This window comes from Dendropsophus ebraccatus, chromosome 13, assembly GCF_027789765.1.
Source record: "Dendropsophus ebraccatus isolate aDenEbr1 chromosome 13, aDenEbr1.pat, whole genome shotgun sequence".
Lineage (NCBI taxonomy): Eukaryota > Metazoa > Chordata > Amphibia > Anura > Hylidae > Dendropsophus > Dendropsophus ebraccatus.
In genome coordinates, this window is record NC_091466.1 from 61,516,483 (window position 1) to 61,540,023 (window position 23,541).

Consider the following 23,541-nt stretch of genomic DNA (forward strand, 5'->3'; position numbering starts at 1 on the left):
TGATCTCGCTTCACTTCACCATACTCTTGTTATTTTACCTCCTTACTGTGCACTAAAAGTACAGAAATCCTTAAATATCCCATATACAGGTAAGTGTTGTGTATCCCAGGGATCTGTATAGTTTACTATAGTCTTCTACCTCACAACAACTGTGTCCATTATTCAACCATTTCTCAGAAGGTGTCGGCAGATTTTATAACCGGTGGGTGGCCATGCTTCTTCCTCCACTATGACCACCTCAGTTGATCACTATTTTTCCATTGATGCATATCTATGACCTTATCGGTGATTCTTAGGCTGCTCTTCTTAGCAGAAGATGTCTGATAGCTTATATTAGGATGTATATACTTTTGTATATATTTTTTACTTTCACGTATGGTTTTAAAGTTGACACAATGGCCACCAACAAAATAAACGTGTACTTTCTTAATGGAGTTTACACATAAATCATCATAAGGGTATAAACCCACACACCGTATATGCAGTGTATTTACTGCTGCGATACGCAGCAAACTCGCAGCAAACTCACAGCAGATTAGATCTAAATAACTGAACACAGCATCAAATCTGTACCAACAAATCTGCTGCGTATTTGTTGCATATCTGCTGCATATACGGTGTGTGGGTTTATACCCTAAAACTAAATCTAACATAAATCTAACTTACTAATAACAGTATGCAGCTTTAGGCTATGTTCACACTGCGTATGAGTCCGGGCGTAGTGTGAACCGCGAATATACGCACGTAGTTTTGAGGTTGATGCGTTCGCTTGAAAGTATACGATATATGGCCGCACAATGCACACTACGTATGAGCTTACGGCCGGATCGTATGCGGCGCCGTGAAAAAAGAACAAGACCATTGTTTTAGGACGGAAATGTTCCAACTCACGGCCGTGGATTTCCATGCGGTCCCGTACGGAATACTTATTTCAGCCAAATTGAACTTGATTTTTCGATCCAAAAGGTTCTGTGAGTTTCATTGGGCTGGGCTAAGTGCGTACGAAATGCGGCCGGATACGCAGTGTGAACATAGCCTTGAAGGGATAGTCCTATTTTGTAATGATACGTTGGATTTTTAGGCGATGCCGCAACAGTATATTTGGTGGCATCTGAACCCTTGATCCCTTCGTAAAAACAAGGAGCTGAGATTCTAGAGCATCTATGGCAGTTCTGCTAGTTAGACCCACACATATACGCCATGACAGTGTAAAAACCTGTTTAAGTCTTGTCTCAATGGATGATATTAGGAAATTAGATTGTAGAATATGTCTTGTGTTCAGATATTAAAAAGTAAGAGGTTACCATCAATAAAAAAATTCTATTGCTTTCAATAGAAATAGAGAACACCGCACACTACATGTAATCCAGTACAGTGGTTCATTTATTAGATGTACACCTAATAAATATACATGAACAACAATGGACCATTGTGCCTATGAAAAGGCTTTTGACCTGTCACGTTTTTGATGAGTTGATTTCTGAGTATCCAGACACCCCAATGATCACTGAAGCCCTCCCTGTCTACACTTCCTATAGAGACAGGGACAAAAGCACTCAATCTTCACTGATTTAGTGATCGATGAGGGTCTGGACAGAAGCCAACCAGTCAAAGCATTTGATATATTTCTGTGGCACGCCAAAAGTTTTTTGTAATGATAGAAACACTTTAAGAACTGTCCAGGAATAAGGATCGAGTCCCAGGGGCGATTTTCTGCTGGATTTGATTGGGAGATTTCTCCCTATTTGTGTATAGGAGAAGTCTATCAGTTGGGGAGAAGCCAACTGGAATTACCTAGATGACTTTTTGTCTTAATTGGAGATGAGCGTCACTCAAGTCGGATCACTCGGCATTTGAATACCGGCGGATGATGAAGTTGGATGCAGCCCTAGGAGGTCCTAGAAAACATGGTTATAGACTATGGCTGGATCCATGTTTTACAGGGCTGTATGAAACTTTGTCTGGTACCGGCATTCAAATCCGACTTGAGTGCAAGTTTCTACAATGTGAGGGAGCAGAGAGTGTACCGCTATTCAATGTTGCCTGTGGTTTGGGCAGTATAAAACTGGTGACAGATATTCTTTAGGCTGGGTTCACACTACGTATATTTCAGTCAGTATTGTGGTCCTCATATTGTAATCAAAACCAAGAGTGGATTAAAATCACAGAAAGGATCTGTTCACACAATGTTGAAATTGAGTGGATGGCCGTCATTTAATGGCAAATATTTGCTGGTATTTTAAAACAACGGCTGTTGTATTGAAATAATGGCCGTTATTTACTGTTATATGGCGGCCATCCACTCAATTTCACCATTGTGTGAACAAATCCTTTCTGTGTTTTCAATCCACTCCTGGTTTTGGTTGCAATATGAGGACCACAATACTGACTGAAATATACATAGTGTGAACTCAGCCTTAAGCTGTATATATAATGAAATGTGTATATACGATGAAACCCCACTGACAGTACTTTCCCTTCCTAAATAATACCACGCCGTCAAGCACATTTGCCATATACAGTGCTGTCACTTTTTTATTGAAAAAAGCAAATACGAGTAGGGTGACAGGTTAGTAAAAAAAATTCTGCTGGCCTGGCTCCTGCTAAGATCTGTATACAGCAGATGAAAGGCCATCATGTATTGTATGGCATCCTGACAGATCGGCTACCTCCCTTCCTTCTCCGGCACAGGGCTTGCCTCATTAGCTATATACCACAATCCTTGTTCTGTGTTCCACACCAGCTTCATTTGCAGACAGTGCCTGGCTTCTCCACTGTCCCTTCCTCTGGATATATGTCACTTGTCATTAGATTTGCACCGCTCGGCGTGTTTACAGATCACAGAAAAAGACTTCGTTAAAATAAAACCGGCGATGAAGAGATGAGAAGAGAAATTCTGGAGCAATCAGCAATAAAAAAAAAACAAAAAAAACATAGCATAGTCATTCTCGGCGGGACGTCTCGGTGTCTTGGACATGTAAAACAATTACAGAGGGAGAGGAGGAAAAAACTGCGGGTGCGAGCTGAGAGGGAGCAGCAAAACAAATAGATAAAGACTTTTCGCTATCTTGGCTGCGGCGGAGGAGACGATTTCTCCGCAGTGTTTGAGATGTGACATAACATCTTTCTAATTAAATCTTTAATGGCGGAAAATTAGAGGGATGATTATTTACTTCCTTTTGTGCCAGTTTGGCAATGGAGTGTTTTAATATATGGCCTAGATATGAAATGAATATTCAGCGATTACTGATGACTACAGATACCTCAGAAATACATAAAAGTGCTATATGCTGCACCGGAATGGGATGCAAAGCCGTTTACTACTGTAGACAACCGTCCCACTCATATATGGACTATAGGGTGTTTATTAAAAGCCATAAATGCGATGGAGTCCTATTGCTGAATGCTAAGATTATAATATTGGATGCGCCAATAATCTCATGTTTATGGTGAACGTCAGATTTGTCTGAGGTGAATGGATTTTTTCCAATATAAGAGGTTCCCATTCAGCAGACCAGGACAGGCCTGTCTATGGGAGGTCACAATGACAACTCCAAGGGGGCAATCACACGGTCCGTAATTATGGGCCGTGCCCAAACTGTTTAAGCAGTTTCGGAGCTCCCAGCATCATCATGAATGATGATGGCGGGAGTACCGAACTCTGGTCTGTAGCACATCATCCGTATTTATGCATCGTGCATAGAATGTGTTAATGCCCCCTAAGATTATTATTAGATGGGCCGAACCTGTCTGTAAATGAGCAATTTTATTATCAGTCATATGGCCTTTTTCCACTTCACTTGTGGCCCATTCACTTCACATCCCCTATTACACAGGGAGATATACGGCCAACAAAAGCTGATTTTTCAGTAGGTCGGAATGGCCTGGTCAGCCAATGAGCAAACATTTGCTTGTTGATCAGCTGATCACTAGCCCTATTATACAGGGCGATATCTGGCTAATTGGCCAATACTCTCCCCTTGTAAAACCCCCAAGATTTTGCACCAGTATTAAAGGGAACCCGCCATGTTAATAAGTCCAATTTGAAGGCGTTGTCAGCAGGAGCAGCTTGATACATAGTTTTGTGGTCAAGTGGGCTGTCCCACTCAATGATTGAAAGCTCTCTTTATGCAAATACACACAGAAAGAGTAAGCCTGCCCACTTGACTACTTAGCCCAGAATTAACATATACATGAAAAAAATGACAAGTTATCCTGGAACGTTCCTCACAACACTCCTCCTACATTTCCAATGTGGCAGGTTCTATTTAAGCCAAAACCAGGGGATAAAATGACACAAAGAAGTGTATAATAAAAAGATATGTACTTCTTTTATGTCTCGGACCAATGGCTGGTTTTAGTTCACAAATATTGATGAAAAATCCTAATCAAAATACTCAATGTCGCCACTGAGTCTGGCCGACCGTCTAATGTGTATAGGGGCCTCCATAGACAAATGTCAGGGTAGAGAAGGATCGGGCATGCTGGATTTTACCATGGCCAATTATTTGTTCTCATAGAGACAAGCTGCCAACAGAGGTATCTGGTAGCTGCTTTCTCTCCCCATTCGGGACACATGTATGAATGTGTATAAATACGTTGACGATGTATCTTGTTCCGAGATTCCTTGGAACGCTTGAGACCCCAAAAACTAGTTTCATCAACATCATTTCAGTCACATTGGCTACCTGGATTAGCCCAGTCCTGGAAACCTGTATCACAAAGCTACTTACCACAATATCTATACAAATTTAATTTTTTTATGTTTTTGCTTCCAGTAACTCATGACCGACACAAACAAATGTGGCTTTGTAATTCCGATACTGCTTACTCTGATTTCACGTTAAATAAATAGCATATTAGGGGAATAATTCAATAAAAGTGTTTTACTTTGAAGCGGGGAGTGCTTGTGGTCTGGCACATCTATACTCTGTTTAGGAATTAATACGCTCGCAATTTATTACAGCAACACAAACATGACATCCCAGGAGATGACGCGTCAGCCTCTTCCTGAATATTACAGACAACAAAACAATAGGCAGCGATCTCAGGAGAACCAAGAAGAAGGGATTATTGTGGACGGTGTGAAAAGGACGTCTACAATACGAGTCGGTCCATCTACAACCACTCTACGTCTCTAAAACAATCTTATTTAGTTTCTACCTGGCCATGCTGAAGTGTATATGGAGGGCCTATAGAATTCTGTAATGTGTTGTTTCTTTGGTAAACCCCAAGTAAGTCCACGTTCACATCACGATTTGCTGACACATTGCACCTATATGTGCACCTACTTGGGATTCTTTTATACATGTGCACTTGTAGGTATTGAGTTCAATGGTGTGAATGCAGTTAGCTAGTGACTATGTTGGTTTCAGTTTCAGAACCTACATGAGACAGACTGCTGGGCTTTAGGGTTCGAACCCAAATGCATACAGGCTTGGAGAATGACCCCAAATCATCAGATTAGACCATTAAAGGTAATGTGGCCTGTGCCTGTACATTCACATATACAACAGCATCCCATTTTGCCAATGTATAAGTAAAACATGTCTGCAAATATGGCCTGAGATCGTGGTTCACTTTGCTGGTTGGGGATCCTTAAGGGACTCTGATAGTGGTACTTAATGGAGCGCTGTGCCGCATAGGGTTCTATGTACTATTAGAGGTCCGAGTTGGAGACTCCACCGCCACCATCTAAACAACAGGTCACAGGCAACATCAAACTTGTGGAGCAGAACAATGGAGGCCTAGGCCATTCATTATCCCATTCCTTATTAAAACTAGTGTTCTAATAAAAAATATAAAAATTTATTTGGTAATAGTATCCTGCATCATTTGCAAAAAACAAAAATTAGCAAAAGTGGAGTTGAAGCCGAGGAAAAAAATTTGTATGTTTATATATTTTTTTAAATTTTTTTGGACATTTTACAAGATCTTTACCCTTGGAGATATGCTGCCACAACAATACACTATATGCAATCTTTTGGACTGCAGCCATCGCTCCGTAGGTAAGATTAGGCAGAGCTGCAAAAAATTCTCAGTGTAGCTCCGACGTTACGAGAGATAATCTACACCAAGGGTTCAAACCCTTTTAAGTGTAACTACCGTTTTTAAAAACATGTCAGAAGTGAGTATCGGCCGGGTTCCTTCTGCTGAGAACCCCACCGATCGCTAAAACTAAGGGGCAGGTGCGCTCTGCCCCTTCATCTTTGCTGCGGGAAGGTGAATTCTGTAGACTGCTAATACGAGCCATGATGAAGGGGCAGCGTGCGCCTGCCCCTTGGTTTTAGAGATCGGTGGGGGTCTCAGCAGCCGCACCTCTGAAAAGTCGCTATGACATGTCAGAAGTTTTTAAAAACGGTAGCTACTCTTTAAAGCTTTGGCTGTTCAGGTATGATGGGAATTGTAGTTTCGCAACAGCCGGAGGGCCGTGACACCTGAGCTCTACTGCGCGTTACATGTCTTATACTAAAAATCTATTGGCTGCTATGTGGTGCAGAATTCTCTCGTTAAGTCGTGGCTACACTGAGACTTTTTGTAGTGCTGCCGGATCTTAGTGTGATAGCTGCAGTCCACATGACTGCATATAGTGTATAGCTGTGGACTGCCGCTGGGGCACATTAATTAAAACTGATCAAGTAGCGCTACAAGAAGTGTTCGCTAAGGAGGAATATCTCCCTAACATTGCATCTAAAAGAAAGTTGCAGCGCTCTGTATGACTGAAGTACATAGGTGTCAAACCACTGAAACAAAACTACAAATCCCATAATTCCTGGACAGCCAAAGCCAGGGCTGTAAGTTTGAATCCTCTGCTCTAGTGCATTTAAGCCCCCTTTGTAAGGGTCCTACTCACTGATGTGTAACCTAAGTCTTGTGGATCAGCACTTGTTTACTGGTTTGATGGGGAGGACAGCATGACCGATCACTGGATTCCTTATGTGACCATCGTCATTTGTTGCTGGGCATCCTCTAATACATGGGGAGAGGTGCAGCCAACAAAAGAAGATTCCTTAGCAGGTGGGATGGAACTGATGAGTCAATGAATGAGACAATCGGCCTGTTAAGCCGATAATCGCTCCACATAATAGTGCTCTAAGTACAACCAGGCATTACTAGGCATTGCTCCCACCTAGCCAGAATCCTGCCCCACACTGATGAGGGGCAACGCCCCGAAACAGCTGTCTGTGGATGAATACCTAGCCTTGCTTTTTCCCTTGTCATTACATTGACTTATAGGGACACTTAATATGGTGGTTTTGGTGGTTTCCCTACAGGAGCCACCCCTTGATTGGGTCTTTCACGGAGGGATATCTGGCTAGTCCTGTGTTTCGAGACTCTTCGATGAGGCTTCACGGGCTCTTCTTTTGCATATTCATGTTTCCCAGGGGGCAATGCACCTAGGATTTTACTGCATTGAGCGCTTTCACTAGCAGCCGGCAGTGTTATCGTTTGGCTGGTCTCCCTGAGATCAGCGATCTGTTTCCAAGTACAACTAAACAGAACAATGAATTCTACAACCAGAGATGAGGTCTGCTTGATATGCGCCTTTATTACACAAGAGACCTCTATGGACCCATACCCTGGAAAATAAAATGTGACAACTCCAACGCTGTTCTGTGTCACACAAATACATAGGAGAATAAAACTTGTGATGTGTTATGCGATCTGTATACATCGCCTCTGCACCTCAGGACCTATATTACATATACATCGCCATTCTGTACATAGCATAGAAGCCCCTGAGCCCTTACAGTCACACTCCATGAAGAGCTGAGCATCCAAGAAGCGAGTGCAACATGAACAATCTGTTCGCTGGAAAAACTGACTTTCCCTATTGAATGTGGGGCTGTCATGTAAAAACAATCTGAGAAGCAGCCCTGTGATACGCTTTATTTTTTCCAGTGCAATCTGACCTTGATCCGCACAATCACTATTGTGTACTCTAATTGTGAGTTAATACAACTCACACAGCTTATTTTGATTTCAGATCCCCCAGCTGGCGCTTAGTGTCACTTCAGCTGTTCACAAGCCCCCCCTTTAATTCCCGCTCCCCCCACCCCTCCGCCCTTTATACAAGTAGCCAGAAATTACATTCTTCCAGCCAAGCAGGGAACCCACACCTACCAAACACACACAGATACACAAGTAGTGAGGCCCACCCATCTCCAGGCTTCCTGAGGAAATCGGACCTCAGGCACGTAACCCCTTCCCTGCCAGGACGGCAAGAAAAAAAAAGAAAAACATATACGGATTATACACATCCCTGGACTGGATTGGCTAATGGCTGACATAGAACCAAGAGCTGGAATTATATGTTTGTTCAGAATTTACTGATGCAGTAACAGGGTTGACTTAACCCCTTTATGCACACAGCAATCCCAGGTTAGGCAATACATTTGCAAGGCACCGTATCTGTGTAATATATGCGGCAGATCAGGAAACAGAGAAAACCTATTGGCCTTATATCCACATCTCGAATACGGCTGTATATATGAGGCCTAGGCAGGGGGGAGAGTGAGGACTCTCTTATCACCCTTCACGAGAACCAATATATATTTTCAGTTTCACATAGACGAACAGAGTTGCATTCCTGCTTTTGTATTGTAACTACAAGTCCTGGCCAGACCACGGGTCTTAGGACCAAGACTAAGGGCTCTGTAGGGACCTATCGTAGGGATCTAACGTGGGATCTATGATGCTATAAATTCAAATATATATTATTTTCACTTGTATGTAAATCAATAGAATTTATGAATGAATCTGTATAGTAACAAAACATCTATACACCTTTTTAAATGTTTGATGCAGCGCTATACCCTAAAGATGTATATAAAATGCTGCAACCGCTCAGTGCCTACTAAGTTTGCAGAGGGCATGACGTCATTTTGATTCCCTATGTCGGTAACCCATCAATCCGCCGCTCCGTAGCGAATGGACGCGCAGCTTTCATACTGATTTAAGCGATGTCGACTGATCATTTCAATTATCTATCACTCTACCGGAACCGGGCTGTCACTGTGACAGAACCATTGATCACTTAGTGGCACTCTGGGATATATATACGTGCAAAGCGCAACATAAATTTACAAGGCAGAGATTTTAGCACGGAGATGGGATATTTTTGTGTCTTTTTATGTAAATGACCGATTCTTAGGGAAAAGACGAGCCGTGGAAATGTGATTCACTGCTAGATTCGGAGTGCGTTGTCATTCGGGTTAAAGTTATGCAAGCTATTGCCATATATTACAAGGGGCTGGCTATGCTATGAAGCTACAAAAAGCCTATTGGAGAAATAAGCCTAGAATTGTAAGAATGGTCAATTTTTTTTACCAAGCTGTCCTCTATAGAAAATAAGGTAGAACGTAACATAAAGTGGATAAAGAACACATGTAAGTCATGTCACCCCAGTCCAGAAAGATGGCGTACATCATGGGTCTCCAAACTGCGGCCCTCCAGCTGTTGCGAAACCACAACTTCCATCATGCCTGGACAGCTAAAGCTTTGGATTTGGCTGTCCAGGCATGATGGGAAATGTAGTTTTGCAACAGCTGGAGGGCCACAGTTTGGAGACCCATGGGATACATCATCTCAGACGCATTGCTCAATGCAGAGTCTATCACTTGGTGCTCTAAAATGGCTTGTCAATGGGTGTACTCACCTCAGGAGCTACGTCCTTGACTCAATGGGTCTACAAGGACAATGAATAAATTTGGAAACCGTCAATATACAATACAATAGAAGTAGGATAGCGTGACACACAAAGATGCCGCTTTAAACGAAGTAAAAATTTTGGTATTTTGGAGATGATGAGTAAGAATTCCCACCATTGTTCCAAGGAAAAACAATGGAGCAATAAAGACTTGGAAGCCCTTGTTAGTCTTAAGCATGTGCAATGCTTGCTATCTCTTTAGCATGGGTGTCTATCCTTTGCATGAACAGTTTGCTTGGCGTCATTGCAACAATGAGGCGCAGACATGAAGGGAATGTCTACAGAATGTCTCTCCTCGTTGGCAGGTGACTGGACGCATGGTCAGGAGGTAACTGTCCCTGCGGGTGACCCGGGGCTGTGAAATTACAGGAATATCCTCACTTCCAGAGCAGGGGTGGGGGGGGGAGCTGTAGAAGTGCCCTGAAATTTGGCCGGACTCCAAATGTCTAAATGAGACACTCAATCTGACTCTCCTGCTCCAAGGGTATATACGAATATAGATGGTAGATACGTGCAAACTCAATGTGTCTGCAGAAGATTTGTTACACGGAGCGATTTGTTGCCAGCCCTTTAATAACGCCGTATGACTCATTCATTGTGCCAAGCGTAATGGCCTGCAAAATGCTTCCTCGGCAATTTTTAAACATCATTTGAATTAAGTTCAGGAAAAAAAAAAAAAAAAGAATGGACAAAATGTACAGTGAAGCAAATGAAGTTATCCATTTCTGTTCAAGTGGGAGGACAGCATTTGACATTAGCCTCCTATAGCTTTGAAATATGTGCAATGGCGGTTTAATGGAATAGGCGCTTCGGCAAACTAATAGACAGAAAAGGACAAAAGTGACACTGTCCGGTCTTTGTGTGAAAAAAAATTCAGAGTTCAGAGCGAATCCTTTGGTTGATACGGCGCTAATTTAATCTGAATTCTTCTAATAAAATATAGTTAATGGGTTATTGAATATAAAAAAGCTATCAAAAATGAAATGCGCCTATGTTCACTATGGGAATGCAGATGTAGCAGTGCTGGTTTCGTAATCGAGGGAACCTTCCAGTCATTACGTATGCATGCACCATGACTAAGGGAATGCGAATGGAAACCACCAATGGAAAAAAAAAATCAGTTCCTGCTGGATTAGAAACCAGAGATGGCAACTTGTTTCGTACTATTCTGGTACATTAGATTTTGGGCTTGACGAGAGGTGTCGAAGGCGTTGGCGGGAGGTTCCTGCCCACTTTCCTGTTGCATGGAGCGTCTTCTCCTGCCCCACAGGTCAGGGTGATTAAGCCCAACAGCAGCTGCAGGGTAACCAGACACCGGGGAGGTTATGTTCCATCTCCGGGTCCCAATTACCTGCATTAGTTTTCTAGCTACATGTAGCGGACCTGTTCTCTTAACACTGCAAAAGGGGTTAAACATGGACGCCACTCCGCCATGACACCAAGACGCGAGTGCTGAGTTTCTTATAGATGTGCACTGGATCAAACCTGTCAATGAAAGCCTGGGATATGGAATCCCGATGAGTGACGGCTCCCAATCCTATGTAAATCCTGCCGGGAAGATTTCCATGCTGCCATATTCCTCCCTCATACAACATTCCTGAACATGGAGACGTCTAACTAATCCCTTACATCGTCTGTCATTCTGCGACATTCTAATACACGATACCATACAAAGCTATAAAATAACAAATGATCAAAGATATATGACAAAGAAGGGCACCAACCATGCTGGGATATCAGTAGTGTCTTCACCACCTGGCTCTAATATTAATGCAGTTGGAAGATTATTCGCCAATCTATTGGTTATTTTTAGGTTTTTGGAACTGCCGCAGACGAAAGTTAATGAATTCTGGCTCTTAACTTGCCGCTTTATAATTTACATTTACTTTTAGGAAATCTAACAATATCCTTACTATATTTATTAAGTTTTTTTTTTCTACGTGAATTACATTTTTTCTAATCCCGAGTTTAGTACAAGATGGCATGTTGAAGGGTTATATGTTATACAGTATACAGCATGTGCAAAACTTCAATACACTCACGTATACTGAAGATAGATAGATAGATAAATAGATAGATATTACGCCCAATATCTTTTATCCTAATTCTGTCCACCAGAGTCTACTCACAATCATTATACATATACACTTCATATACAATCCATTACAAGTGTCGTGCTATCAAATTCACACCTAGCAACTAGTCTTTGCTTCTTCGCTGCCTGATCACCTCTACCGTTTACGTGTAGATTTTGCGCTGTCAGCGAGTCCATCCCAGTTATAGCATTAGTACTAGATTTTAGAGTAACGCTTCCTCTAGCTCTTCTCATGTTGACCCAGAGGATACATTTACACTCCATATAAAACTTGCACTCACACCCTGTGAAGAAGGAAGAAGAAAAAAAAAACAACTATAAAAGTCTACAGCAAAAAAAAAAAAAAAATTATACTGGTATATAATAATAGTATTCACTTATAGATATATAGTAAAATCTTAAAAATAAAACGTGTAAGACGGGCAGGTCTGTAGAACCTGAAAAGCAGAACATAATGATTTTCATGGGGTTATGACCCATTTAGATAAAGTTAAATCCTTTGATATAAACAAAATACTTGAAAGGTCCCATTGCCTAACAGGGTCCTGAATGAGAGCCAGAGCTAACAGCAAGTCCTGATCACTGTATGACAAGTTGCTTCTCATTCTCTGTATTCTGCTGGCCAGGGCCCAGAGACGCGCACATAGTCAGATCAGGACACAAATAAATAGCTGGGCCTGAAACAAACACACTTTCTCTCCATCTCCCACACTGGGGGTAAGGACGCCCGTGATTGTATTACAGAGCTGGCAGCGGGAAAGAAGGAGAACTTGCATGTGGTTCTCACCAGGGATGAACCAGTGTTTTGCGGTGACGCCTGCCAGCTCTATACGCCGCCAAGTTTCAGGTAAAACATAAACTGGAAAAGATAGGTTCTAGGAAGACTGAAACTGGATAGCGAGAGAGAAGAGTCTCTGCACGGCTGTCCTTATCTGTGTTAATAAACGCCACCGTGTAAAACAGATCGGGAGCAAAGTAATTGTGTGACACGCTTCACCGAACCCTTTCTTATATCTCAGCATATCGGCTTGCAAGTAGATAGCAGCAAGTCAATTGTGTCTGCATACCTTTGTGGCCTAGAAAGGAGTGCACAGTGTCAACTACTCTGAAATAAAATGGCGGGAAACACGAGTCTTGGAGGTGAATCTAATTCTCCCAGGGCTTATGGTGCGCTGCTTGTCGTAGCCTATGGTGTATTTCAGCACCTCTCCAAAATGGCCGCTGCTGGAATCACCTGTGCGTCACTACAGACTTGAGCCTGACAACACGTGGCTCTATGTGAGGCTCTGTATGGATTTCTTAAGGGTGGCGGTAACAAAAAGTACGCACTCCATGGTGAGCAATGACCAACTAGGATCGACACGCAGAATCCTGCAATAAAATCAATGACTTGTGATGTGTAAACAAAATAAATAAATAATCACTTTTTCACTACAAAGGAAAAACGTACATGCAAGTCCAGATGACAAAATTTTATTGTTTTATTTATACATTTCTCTCGAGTACTTTCAAAGAAACAGAACGATGGTAACCTTATCTATGACTATGTACTTTATTAGGCATCTAAAGAAGAAAATAGATTGATTTATTTTTTATGTTTAGTACAATCAATATTATTATTAGTGCCTATTATTCATTATGGAATATGCAAAGCTTTTCGACCATAATGCCAACTACCATAGCACCACCTTAACATTCAGGCCAATGCTGGCATTACACTGCGTCTGGCGTTACGAACAGGAAAATATATGGTTATATTATAGTGAGGAATCACTAAACATAGGTAGCTCATAGATCACCCTTATATATAATCCCAATATAAACTTGCAGTACATAAATACAATTATCTCTATAATAAAACTGCACTAAAAATCTGAAAAAATATTTACTATGCATAATGTATGGTGTGATGTGTGACCCTCCTATAATATCCGGTCTGCATAAGGGGGGTTTCAAAAAGGTGGTCTTTTTGGAGAAAACAGGATATAAATGTGATTAATGCTACTTGTAGCATTTATTTTGCTCTTTAGTGTTTGGTTATTCCTAAATGTTCTATACATATATATATATTTTTTTTTATTAAATCAATTTTATTTTATTAAATCAATCCCTGCAATATACCCCAGAAAAAAATTAATAAGGAAAAAAAAAAGGTGTCAATAAAAGTGCCCAATGACAAGAGGGTTAAGTGGAAACCCCCCAACAGCTGTCACAGAGCAAAGATTCATAAAGTGACTTAATTTCATTCCCGACTGTCTAAGTAATAATATGCTGCGAGGCATCCAGAAAAAAATAAAACATTCATTAGCTAAATACGGGATAATCTGGATGACAACATTGTGTTTTTTTATATTTTTTTCAGGATTTCTATTTTCTTTGGTGTTTTTGGTTTCTAATGGTTTTCTCTGTTAAAGACTGGGCAGAAGAGATTGGGGAGGGGGGGGGGGGGGATAAAGGATTTGTAGCATGCAAAGTATATTACGTCATTCCTGCGGAAACATCAGTGAGCTAGACTCCCAGCTTCCCACCAAAGAGCTAGTGCAAGAGTCTACCACACATCATCAGGTCTATCACCCCCTATACTGGTTATATAGAGAATATATATTATTCCAGGGCATGATCCTTTCTATCACAGCCTAGTCTGAAATCAGGTCTGTCGCCTCCTAGACTGGATATACTGTATATAGAGTATATAGCCCTACAGATATTATCAGGTCTATGCCGGATATATAGAGAATATCGAGTCTTCTAGACATCACCCGCTAGACTGGATATGAATATATATATATATATCTTAGCCTTCCAGACATCATCAGATCTAATACCCCCTAGATTGGATATATAGAGATATATACCTGTAGATATATAGATATATATATATATATATATATATCTACAATACCATTGCAGGTATCCATCCTGGATATATAGAGAATATAGGCTACGTTCACATACAGTATTTCTGTTAGTCTATTGGTCAGTATTTTTTAACCAAAATCAGGAGTGGGACCGATGGGGCAAAATTATAATGCAAAGATTTGCACAGCTTCTGTATTTTCAACCCACTCCTCGTTTTAGTTGAAAAAATATTTCTGTCAGTCATTTGGTCGTTCTAAGTGTGAACATAGCCATATAGTTCTTCCAGACATCCTCAGGTCTATCACCCATATACTGTACTGGATATATAGAATCTTGCAGGCATGAGCATTTCTATCAGCAACCCCCCCCCCCCCCATTCTGGATATATAGAGAATGTAGTCTTCCAGACATCATCAGGTCTATCCCCCCATATTCCGTGTATATAGAGTATATATATTCTTGCAGGCATGATCATTGCTATCAGACCCCCCCCATCCCCATTCTGCATATATAGAGAACGTACAGTCTTCCAGATATCGTCAGGTATACCCCCCTCCCCCCATATACTGGATATACAGAGTATACAGCCTTTCAGACATCTTTAGATCCATCACCCCTCCCATATTACATATATAGAGAATATATAGTCTTGCAAACGTGATAAGTTTGGTCGCCCCCCTAGTCTGGATATATATAGAAAATATAGAGAGCTTTCAAGACATGATCAGCTCTTTCAACCCCTAGTTTGTATATATAGAGAATATAGAGAGTCTTCCAGACATTATTGAGTATCTCAACTCCCTATAAAGAGAACATATAAAGAATATGTCTTCCAGACGTGATTAGGTCTATAACGCTATATACTCGATATATAGAGAATAAAGAGAGTCTTTCAGACATGATTGGGTCTATAACCCCATATACTGGATATATATAGTCTTCCTGACATGATTGGGTCTATAACCCTATATACTGTTTATATAGAGTATATACAGAGTCTTCAAGACATGATCAGGTCTATAACCCCATATACTGCATATATAGAGTATACACAGAGTCTTCCAGACATGATTAGGTCTATCATTCCCTAGTCTGGATATATAGAAAATATAGAGTCTTCCAGACATCATCAGATCTATCACCCCCCCCCCCCCCTCCAATTCTGCATAGAGAATATAGAGTCTTCCAGACATCAGATCTATCACCCCCCCTCCAATTCTGCATAAATAGAGAATATAGAGTCTTCCAGACATCAGGTCTATCACCCCCCCTCCAATTCTGCATAAATAGAGAATATAGAGTCTTCCAGACATCAATACTTCTAACACCACCAAGATTCAGAGAATATATAGTCTTCCAGATATCATCTGCTCTATCGCCCTCTAGACTGTATACATGTATATATAATAAGAGAGAAAGAGGGTGTATATAGTCTTCCAGATATCATCAGTTCTACCAACCCCTTGACTGGGTATGTAGATAGTATACAGAGAGTCTTCCAGACATCACCAGTCTTCCCAACACCTAGACTGAATATATATTATACTGAATATGTTTTGTTACCGAGTAACTAAAATAAGAGGTAAAAGTATCAATAGTTGCTGCTTATCCGTCAACAGGTTCAGCAGATACGACCATGGTGTATAAGATGGACAAAAGAATGGTCATGATTAGTCTTATTTTAGGCCCAAATGTCTTTCATAAATGTTACAATGTTGCATCAGATCTAAACAGTCAAGTATCATCACCACATTCATGCTTAAAAATAATACTAAGGCGGCGCGGGATAATCCCCCAAATTATGATGTGCCATTTAGTAGTGTGTCCTACAGAGAGATGTAGCAGAGCTGAATCTGTCGTGCATAAATAATACCTGCAGTCCTATGGAAACAATTCAAATGTGCCCAATGACAAGCTCTCTGCTGCATCTGTATGTAATAGGCAATGACGATGTAGAACAGACACGTATAAAGGAATGGCACCGTACAATGTAAATGTGCCGACAATCTATATGCTATGTAGCGAAACCCCTAATACAGCTATATCTGCTAAGCTGTCAGAACAAGACCAGATCCTCACCCATTCCATCCACTGCATAGTTCCCTGCCGCCAATAGCTTTTATTGAGTAATTTGGACTATGTTTTCTAAACACTGATTTCCTATAATATTGGAGTGCATTTAATACAACCTCATGTATAATGCAAGAAATGCTATTTCATTTTCAGCTGTTAAACAGCAAATTCAATTTGGCTGAGCGCTTGTCTGCCAGATATATTACCTTATTAAATTTCGGCGATACCACCCCCCCCCCCATGTTATTTTTTTTTATCTGCCTATGCTGTGGATTTCCATTCTGCTATTGAAATTCAGATACACACACACAGACCCATTGATACATCTCTATGTATCCGTCAATGCGCGTTACGGACCACTGTCCATCCCATGGGTTCACACCTTACACCTGACATTGTATAAACTGACTTAAAAATTCCCTTCTAAATGAACTACTCCATTATCTGCAAAGCAAGTCAAAGCTTCATCTGTAAAAAAATAGGGAAGGGGGTGAAAGCCAATCAAAATGTCACACGTGACAATAAAGAAGTCAGACGTTCAGACTGAAAATACTGTCAAATATTAATAATAGGAAAATCTCAAATGCTTTGAAAAAAAATAAAAAATCTGCCTAACAATGAGGCATAGGGAAATGAGCAGCAAAGTCATTGAATGAGATCCTGTGCGCTGACGGAGGGTGGCCTCCTTAAAACAATGTTTTGTCTGGTAGAAGATGAACGCCAAACATTTGCATCTCTTTATCTGATTTCTATTTGCAAACACTGGCAGCGAAATTTGGTCAAAACAGACGTCTGCTGAACTTTGTCATTTGCATGACACTTAGTACTGGAAGTCGTTTCCAAACCCAATTCTGCCTATCTGATAAATGGCGTCTCGTGATGAGTGAGATCTGGTGTCATTAGAATGCATTTTGCGAGGACATACCGTAGATGTGCACAGTGAGGTTCGGCCTAGTGCCTTATTACGATTTATTTCCCATTAAATGATATAATTATCTGAGTGACCTTTAACACGACAGGGAGACACCATTGCCAACTGCAGAATGTATAACAGGTTTCCTAACAGGTTACCCCTGTATCGTAATACAAATTCTTACCTGTTCAATTTTGTAAACAGAAATTTTGCCGCCTACCATATTCTCTACTAATACATTACATAGGATAAACCGTAAAAAAAATCAGCACGGCTACAATCTGAATCCTGCCTTTTTATCGAAAATCCGATGTAGCAGAGCAGAGTTTGTTAGAATCGGCTCAGAAGCGTTACTATACGTTCGTATAGGACGGGGAAAATAAAAAAATTCAACCCTCACGATGCAAATTCAGCTCTGCTGCATCTTCAAACAAAATAGGTACTGCAGCATACCTCTAAGAGTAACACAAGTGCAATGAACAAAATAATGACTGGCTAGGACAGCCACCGTTCAGCTAGCCAACAAAGCAAGGATGAGAGACGCAATATCAACTGCCTGTCAATCAATGACAATCCGCTCCTCGTCAGACCCGGGTCCTTACCTGGATAAAAATCTTTGGATTTGGACAGCTTGATTGTGGCTCCCGTCTCTTTCTGTAGCTGGACGATGGTCTGCCCACCCTTTCCTATGATAGATCCGGCTGCGTAACTAGGAATGAGGACCTTTAGGAAAAACTGGCCGTCTTCTGCAAAGGACATAAAAGAGAGAGGGGGGGGAATAATAAAAATCAAGTTAGTCTATGTGTCAATGAGAAAAGCAAGCAAAGTCAATGGCAAAAAATACACATAGGCAAATACATCAATCTGTAATCCCAGTTTAAACAAGACTAAGCTACAGTTCAACCTGTGATGGCGAGAAAATACAAGGCAAAGGATGAGAGGGTGCAAATAATAAAAGGAAGCAATGGGACATGAACATACGTGTGCAGAAGAAGCATCGAAAAATCTCTCCAGAAATGTGTACTCTCAACGAACCTATTCCAAAGTCTCACCTCCGAACAGCATGTTTAATTTGTAAGCATTAAGAGGTTGCCAAGAAAAAAAAAAAAACCTTAGTGTAATGTGGAATGACTTCCACGCTAATCCCAATGTATTTCTTTAGCTTCTTTCAATCTCTCATGATCCTCCTATAAGCTTATTAATTAAAGCACTTTAAGCAGATTTCCCCCCCCCCTTATTTCAAAGCGATCTACAGCTTAAATCACAGATATCATGGGTGCCGCACAGGTCATCGGATACAATCACATGTAACCCAATGCAGAATGGAAAAAAAACTGAAAAAAAAAATAATCAAAATTAAAAAATAAAAATTAAAAATAAAAAAAATGAGAAAATAAAAAAAAAGGCAAAAAGGTGGAAGACGAGAATGAATGAAATGACAGGAAATGTGGTATGTTTAAATTTTTTTAATATATAACAAGTCACTGACTTTGCATAACCTCAACATGTTCCAGTAAATATATATCCCTGTACAGTTTATGATAAAAGTGCAGGTCCATGTGTGATTCCTGTGCTGGGAGCATACATCCAAGCCAAGAAAAAAAAACCCACTGATCTTCCTTGCAATTCCTCAGCAAATGCATTCACCTCTGCATCGTTGCATTGTTATGCCTCCAATAGAAATGAACGTGAAGATGCTGGGACACATCACCAGGATGCAGAAGAAGCACCCCCCAGCTCCTGTGAGCTGAGCCTCTCTCTCTCTCTCCCCCCCTCCCCCAAGCTCACAATTAATGATTGGGGGGATAAAAAAAAAGGCACACAGTATTATTCCAAAAAATCCAGGCACTTCAGAATGGGAAGGTTTGACTTGCTAAATAAAAGGATGCCCAGAAACAATGAGAGGGGACCGAGAGGTGCAGCCACTGATGTGCAGCTGACTGGTCTGGTCCCTGCCTCCTCCATGCATCTTCCAGCACTGAGAATTAACCTCTTAGTTCCTGGAGTAGTGTGAGAGATTGCAGTCTTCGTACCCCTCCATCAGCGGCGGGGTGATTCCCGCTTAAACCCATAAACCAGCTTCCTATACGGCCACCCTGACACACATTTCGAGAAACCAGAGCGCTGCTAATCTTTCTGTGAACCCCCAAAACCATAAGGGGCGTATGCCTGCAGTGTCTGAATGCAAAGTCTATTGAAATAAGCACATAGAATGGGTTGTAGATGTGAGACACAAAAAAAAACAATAATAACAGAAGAAGACGCCATTTTAGCCGCAGATTACAATGTAAACGTTGGGGTGAGGAGCCCCGATATGTACCGTAGACCCACAATGTGATGGATATATTGGGGGTACATTCAAGGCCAGGGAAAGCGAGAAGCTGTCTCAATAACTATAGTCCATCCCCTTGCAGAGCAGCAGCCGGTGCACTCACCTCCAGTGTTGGTCCTCTTCGTGCTTCCAGCCTCCGGTGGGGCTTCCAAGGGTCTTTTCCTTGAGTCTGGGGGGTCTAGATCTATGGGGACCCCGCTGTGGGTCCCGTTTTGCTGGATGGGAGCTGCCGCCATCATGTTTGTGGGCTGCAGCAAGCAGAGAGCAGAGGGGGACACAAGGGGGGACCACAGCCTGGGGAAGGAGGGGAATAATGGGGGACCCCACTACCTGCACTGCAAGCACTGCAAAGGGGGAGCCCCCTGGTGCACCTCCAAAAAATACAGACACAGCAATACAAGGGAGAGGGGAAACAGAGACGGAGAAGAGCAACACAAAATAAATAAATAAAAGAGAAGCCAGGAGGGGGAGGAAAGGGATGGAGAGAGAGAGAGAGGGAGAGAAAGAGAGAGAAAAGAGGGGGAGGAGTGCAGAACGGTGGGGGTGGCAAGGAAAGTGTGCAGGGAAAAGGAGAAGGGGGTGATAGAGAAGGATTGGGGAATGAGAGAAAGATAAAGGAGGGAGGGAAGCAGAGAGGTAGCAAGCAGAAAATAAAGCAAGATGGCTGGGACTGAGAAACACAGAGAAGAGGGGAGGGTGCAGAGTGATGGGGAGGGAAGGGGTGTGTGGAGGAAAAGGGGATGAAGAAGGGCTGAGGAGGAAAGAAAGGAGCGAGAGCGAGATGTGTATGTGTGTGAGAGAAGAGTGGTGCTGATCGCAGCCTCTGACTTGTTTCCTTGCTTTCTCTCCTCCTCCTCCTCTCTCTTTTGTTTCCTAATAATCCCCCTGCCTGCTGCTCGCACTGGCTCTCTGGTGGCTGCTGCTGCCGCCGCTGCTCTCGGTGATACAGCGCTCTGTCCTCTCCTGGCTGCTGCCCTCAGAAGTGTCTGTGTATATTAAGGATGCTCTAGCACATCCCCAGCCCAGCATCCCACACAAAGGCTCTCTGCTACCTACACCTACCTATATAGGTCAGCTCTGCTAGCATGGACTCCAGGCACTCTTCAGCTTGGATTCTTTGGCGAGATGACATTGTGATTTAACACGTTACATGCCAGATGGCTCTGGGGGAAAAATGAGAAGGAAATGTTATTAATCTAAATCTGTTTAACCAAGGATATATCAGAAAACACACCGATACACAACTAGAAAGCAGGTATTATTTTTAACTGAATAACACAGCAGAAGATGAAGGGATCAAAGGCAGATTTATATATATATATATATATATATATATATATATATATATATATATATACTCCTTTTATATCACACCACTTTAGGATTAAATACAGTAAATACTGTGAATAACAAAGTTCTACTATAATCATTAATGCATTTATGGGTACTTTCAGCAAAACCAACTGTACAGCGCTACAGAATATGATGGTGCTGTATAAAGATCATCAATTATTACTACTTTTCGAATGTCATTTTTGCACTACGTCACAGTTAAGGTAAGCGAATGGAGTCGCGCTGCAACCCATAAGTGGTCACGACCTGAGAGACTATCAGGACTATCATCTCGGATGGATTCTTTGTGACTGTTGTGGTCACTTTAGGCCCCATTACTGCCCGGTTCACACAGTGATTTCTGGATGTGGCCAAAATTGCAGTGTAGTCGCAGGCTGATGCTATAGCCAGTGGCTGACCCACTGATGGCTGGATGTAGACTGGAAAGGAATGATCTTTCCTATCCGGTATTGTACCCCACCACGATAAGTGGCACCTATTACCTGTAAGCTGCTTAAGTGCAACTGCCACGGCATACCGTATATAGATATAGTATATGGGCACATACCCTATATAAATATAGTATATATGCACATACCGTATATAGATATAGTATATCGGCACATACTGTATATAGATATAGTATATAGGCCACATACCGTATATAGATATAGTATATCGGCACATACTGTATATAGATATAGTATATAGGCCACATACCGTATATAGATATAGTATATGGGCACATACCGTATATACATATAGTATATGGGCACATACTGTATATACATATAGTATATGGGCACATACTGTATATACATATAGTATATAGGCACATACTGTATATACATATAGTATATAGGTGCATACTGTATATATAGTATATGGGCACATACTGTACATAGATATAGTATATAGGCACATATTGTATATATAGTATATGGGCACATACCATATATAGATATAGCATATGGGCACGTGCTGTATATATAGTATATGGGTGCATATTGTATATATGGTATATGTGTGTATACCGTATATACATATAGTATATGGGTGCATACTGTATATATAGTATATGGGCACATACTGTATATGGGCACATGCTGTATATATAGTATATGGGTGCATATTGTATATATAGTATATGGGCACATACCGTATATGGGCACATACAGTATATAGAATATATGGGTACATACTGTATATATAGTATATGGGCACATACTGTATATATAGTTTATAGCAGAATATAGTATATAGATATAGTATAAGGGCACATACCATATATATAGTATATGAGGGTATATAGATTGATATAAAATAATATACATAGTATGATTTCTAATATGTTTGGCTATGAGGCTGCACCCTAATATACAATGGCATAAGAGCATCACGTGACCAGATGTATATAGTAACCTATGTGCTGCCTTGTCTCTATAGAGCAGTCATACAGTATATATGTATACACACACAGTACAGGGAGGCAGAGGCTGCGGGAGCGCTGCTGCAGCACAGGAGATCATACATAACATGCTGGATCCCATAAGGCATAAGGACCTTTGCTGACGTCACGGTCACATGACCGGCCCCATGACTGGGAGGAGACAAGCTGCTGATTACAATGCAGCCCTCTCCCCGTCAGTCTTCCTGTGTCACTGGCGTCAGGTGGATCTCCTACCTTGACTGCTCGTTTTTCATCAGTGCTGGCTCCTCTTTACTATTCTCCCGCCATCATTGTGAACGGAAGGCATTTACATTGTGGTGTGACGTAATTTCTCTCAGGGGAGAAGAGGCCCATAGCAACCAATCACGCTTCAGCTTTCATTTTATATCCTCTGTGAGCTTAGCAAGCTGCGAGCTGATTGGTTGCTCTGAGCAAAGCACGTGTACACTGAGTGATCACGGCAGACAAGGGCCGTATCACGTGACCCTTGCTATACTACTGATAACTATTACTTATCATAGAGGGTGTATGTCAGGATGGAAACATTGGGGGAGATTTATCAAACATGGTGTAAAGTGAAACTGTCTCAGTTGCCCCTAGCAACCAATCAGATTTCACTTTTCATTCCTCACAGACTCTTTGGAAAATGAAAGGTGGAATCTGATTGGTTGCTAGGGGCAACTGAGCCAGTTTCACTTTCCACCATGTTTGATAAATCTTCCCTATATACTGCTGTATAGTGTAGCGTATGCAAAATATATACCCTAGCCCGAAAAGA

The 23,541-nt window shown here is 41.5% G+C and overlaps 1 protein-coding gene across 3 annotated transcripts in view; it reads right to left on the reverse strand.

The window, feature by feature from the left end:
* The window catches only part of NOVA1 (NOVA alternative splicing regulator 1), a 76,534-nt gene extending 53,334 nt beyond the window's left edge, over window positions 1-23,200 (reverse strand). Inside the window, exons 1-3 of one of the 3 annotated variants that reach the window (XM_069950308.1) lie at window positions 22,998-23,200; window positions 21,044-21,144; window positions 18,252-18,395 (exon numbers count right to left, since the gene is read on the reverse strand). In XM_069950308.1, coding sequence (XP_069806409.1) covers window positions 18,252-18,395; window positions 21,044-21,113 — 214 coding nt within the window. In that variant the 5' untranslated portion in view covers window positions 21,114-21,144; window positions 22,998-23,200. Of the gene's footprint in view, window positions 1-18,251; window positions 18,396-20,084; window positions 20,706-21,043; window positions 21,145-22,789; window positions 22,857-22,997 lie in introns of those variants that run through there. The other 2 variants (XM_069950309.1, XM_069950307.1) reach the window with 2 other exon arrangements.
* Window positions 23,201-23,541: the final 341 nt, after the last annotated feature.